Source organism: Phalaenopsis equestris, unplaced genomic scaffold (assembly GCF_001263595.1).
Source record: "Phalaenopsis equestris unplaced genomic scaffold, ASM126359v1 Scaffold211064, whole genome shotgun sequence".
Taxonomy (NCBI): Eukaryota; Viridiplantae; Streptophyta; class Magnoliopsida; order Asparagales; family Orchidaceae; genus Phalaenopsis; species Phalaenopsis equestris.
Genome location: NW_018230098.1, coordinates 64,573 through 66,449, shown reverse-complemented (window position 1 = coordinate 66,449; position 1,877 = coordinate 64,573). Strand labels below are relative to the sequence as shown.

General features: G+C 34.9%; 1 protein-coding gene across 1 annotated transcript in view; it reads right to left on the bottom strand.

Moving 5' to 3' along the window:
• Positions 1-379: 379 nt before the first annotated feature.
• LOC110036802 (non-specific phospholipase C4-like) overlaps positions 380-1,877 on the bottom strand; it is a 5,950-nt gene continuing 4,452 nt past the window's right edge. Inside the window, 2 exon segments of the mRNA XM_020741330.1 lie at positions 380-828; positions 909-1,079. Coding sequence (XP_020596989.1) covers positions 467-828; positions 909-1,079 — 533 coding nt within the window. The 3' untranslated portion in view covers positions 380-466.

The window sequence follows — 1,877 nt, the reverse complement described above, 5'->3', positions numbered from 1 at the left end:
ACAAACATTCAATTACACCTACTCAGATAACTCAACCACCAGTGGGCCCTTAGTTGTAACTTGTAAGCGTGTAAAGCCTCATAAAACGTTCAGCCCAAGTTAGAATCCAAGAATAAGTTGAGTAACCAAACCCTTAAAATGAGAGAAGCTAGACAGCTGGAGTAGATTACTCCATTAAAACTGCGATGGTACATGAAAAAGAATTCAAGAATTAGAAGGGAATGTCAGGGGAAAAAAAAAGGAAGGTTTTGCATACGTGCCCCTCAATTTTTCTGTAATTACCCATACAACATTTGAATTTTAATTTTACATATATTACATATGCCATCTTATTTATGCATGAAATTATACATCTCATTTTTTACAGACAGCATAAAAATAGAACAACAATAAAATGCCAATACCAATAACCAATACTAACATGCATTAACATGAATTAAATAACATAATCACAGACTAATGGAGCTTAAGATTGGTTGCAAGCAAGGCAAGCCAACCACCTAGTATACCACGAAGGCTTTTTCTTGTTCTTCCCCTCCTTCTCATCGTCTTCATCAACCGGCGGTAGAGCGACGACGTAACAGTCGTCGGCGCCGCAATTACGGCATCTCTTGGCCTCTTTCAAGAAGGACTTGAAGGCATCTTGGGTGTACTTGGCGCCCTCCGCCACAGTCATGCCGTGGAGGAGGGCGTGGGGGAAGATGCCTGGATTCGCATGGTCGCCGTTGAGAACGGCAGCGAGCTGAACCAGTTCTCGCTGGAAGTCGGAGAGCTCCGAGTCCTCGGCTGCTTCGGTTTTCCTCATCTTCTTCACATCCGGTAGGGTTACTGTACATAATAATATTATCTCACATCATCAAAACTAATAGACGTTAAAATCATCTTTTTTAAATTTACGTATTGCTTACGTGGACAATCAGTTCTCGGAGAGGTTCTGCTGATGATGGTGTCAAATGTTCCCGCCCACGCATCACGCTTATTTAGAAATTCTTTGAGATTGAAGATCTTCTTCACTGTCGCTGGAATGGAAGAGTGCTCATACTGCGACGAGAGCTCCGGCCCTGATGGCCTGTGAACCACTGCATTTGCGCCATGGAATATTCAATTAATTTCTTCAATTAATTTCTTTTTTTTTTTTTTGAGGCAAAAAAATAATAAAATAAAAAGGGTCATTTATATACGTAGCACCCAATTTCTATATATCTACATGTCTAACACCCAAATTTTGCTATTTACATCTGTACCACCCAAATGTTTTATATTACATAAAAAACATTGTTATTTCGACTTTTAAAAAGTGAAATATATATTTTTCATGTATAGATAAAATGATACAAGTTATGTACATATGTATATATATATCTGTATATGTATATATGTACATATGTACATCTTTATATGTATATACGTATATATATACATATATAGAGAGAGAGAGAGAGAGAGTGAACCACCTAAATGTGAAAGTTGCCCAGCCTTCATATAACATTTTGCCCATTGCTTGTTAAAGATACCCACTTTAACGCCATTTTATTTTAGAAAATACATACCACTCAATTCCTTTGTTTTTATATATCTAGCACAAAACTGTATTTATTACATTTATCCCACCTAAATCATTAATATCACATAAACAATAATAAAACTTTAACCAAATGTGAAATACACCTTTTTCATGCATAGGAAAGTTGGCATAGAGGTAAAATTTGAAGTTTTAATGTTGGACATGTAAATGCAAAGGAATTGAGTGATATGTAAGTAAATCTTTCTTATATATTTATAAATTAATTATAAACATGACAGTATTATTTTGATTGTTGTTTGTGTTTCTCTAAAAATATCATATATATATATATATATTTATATATATATATATA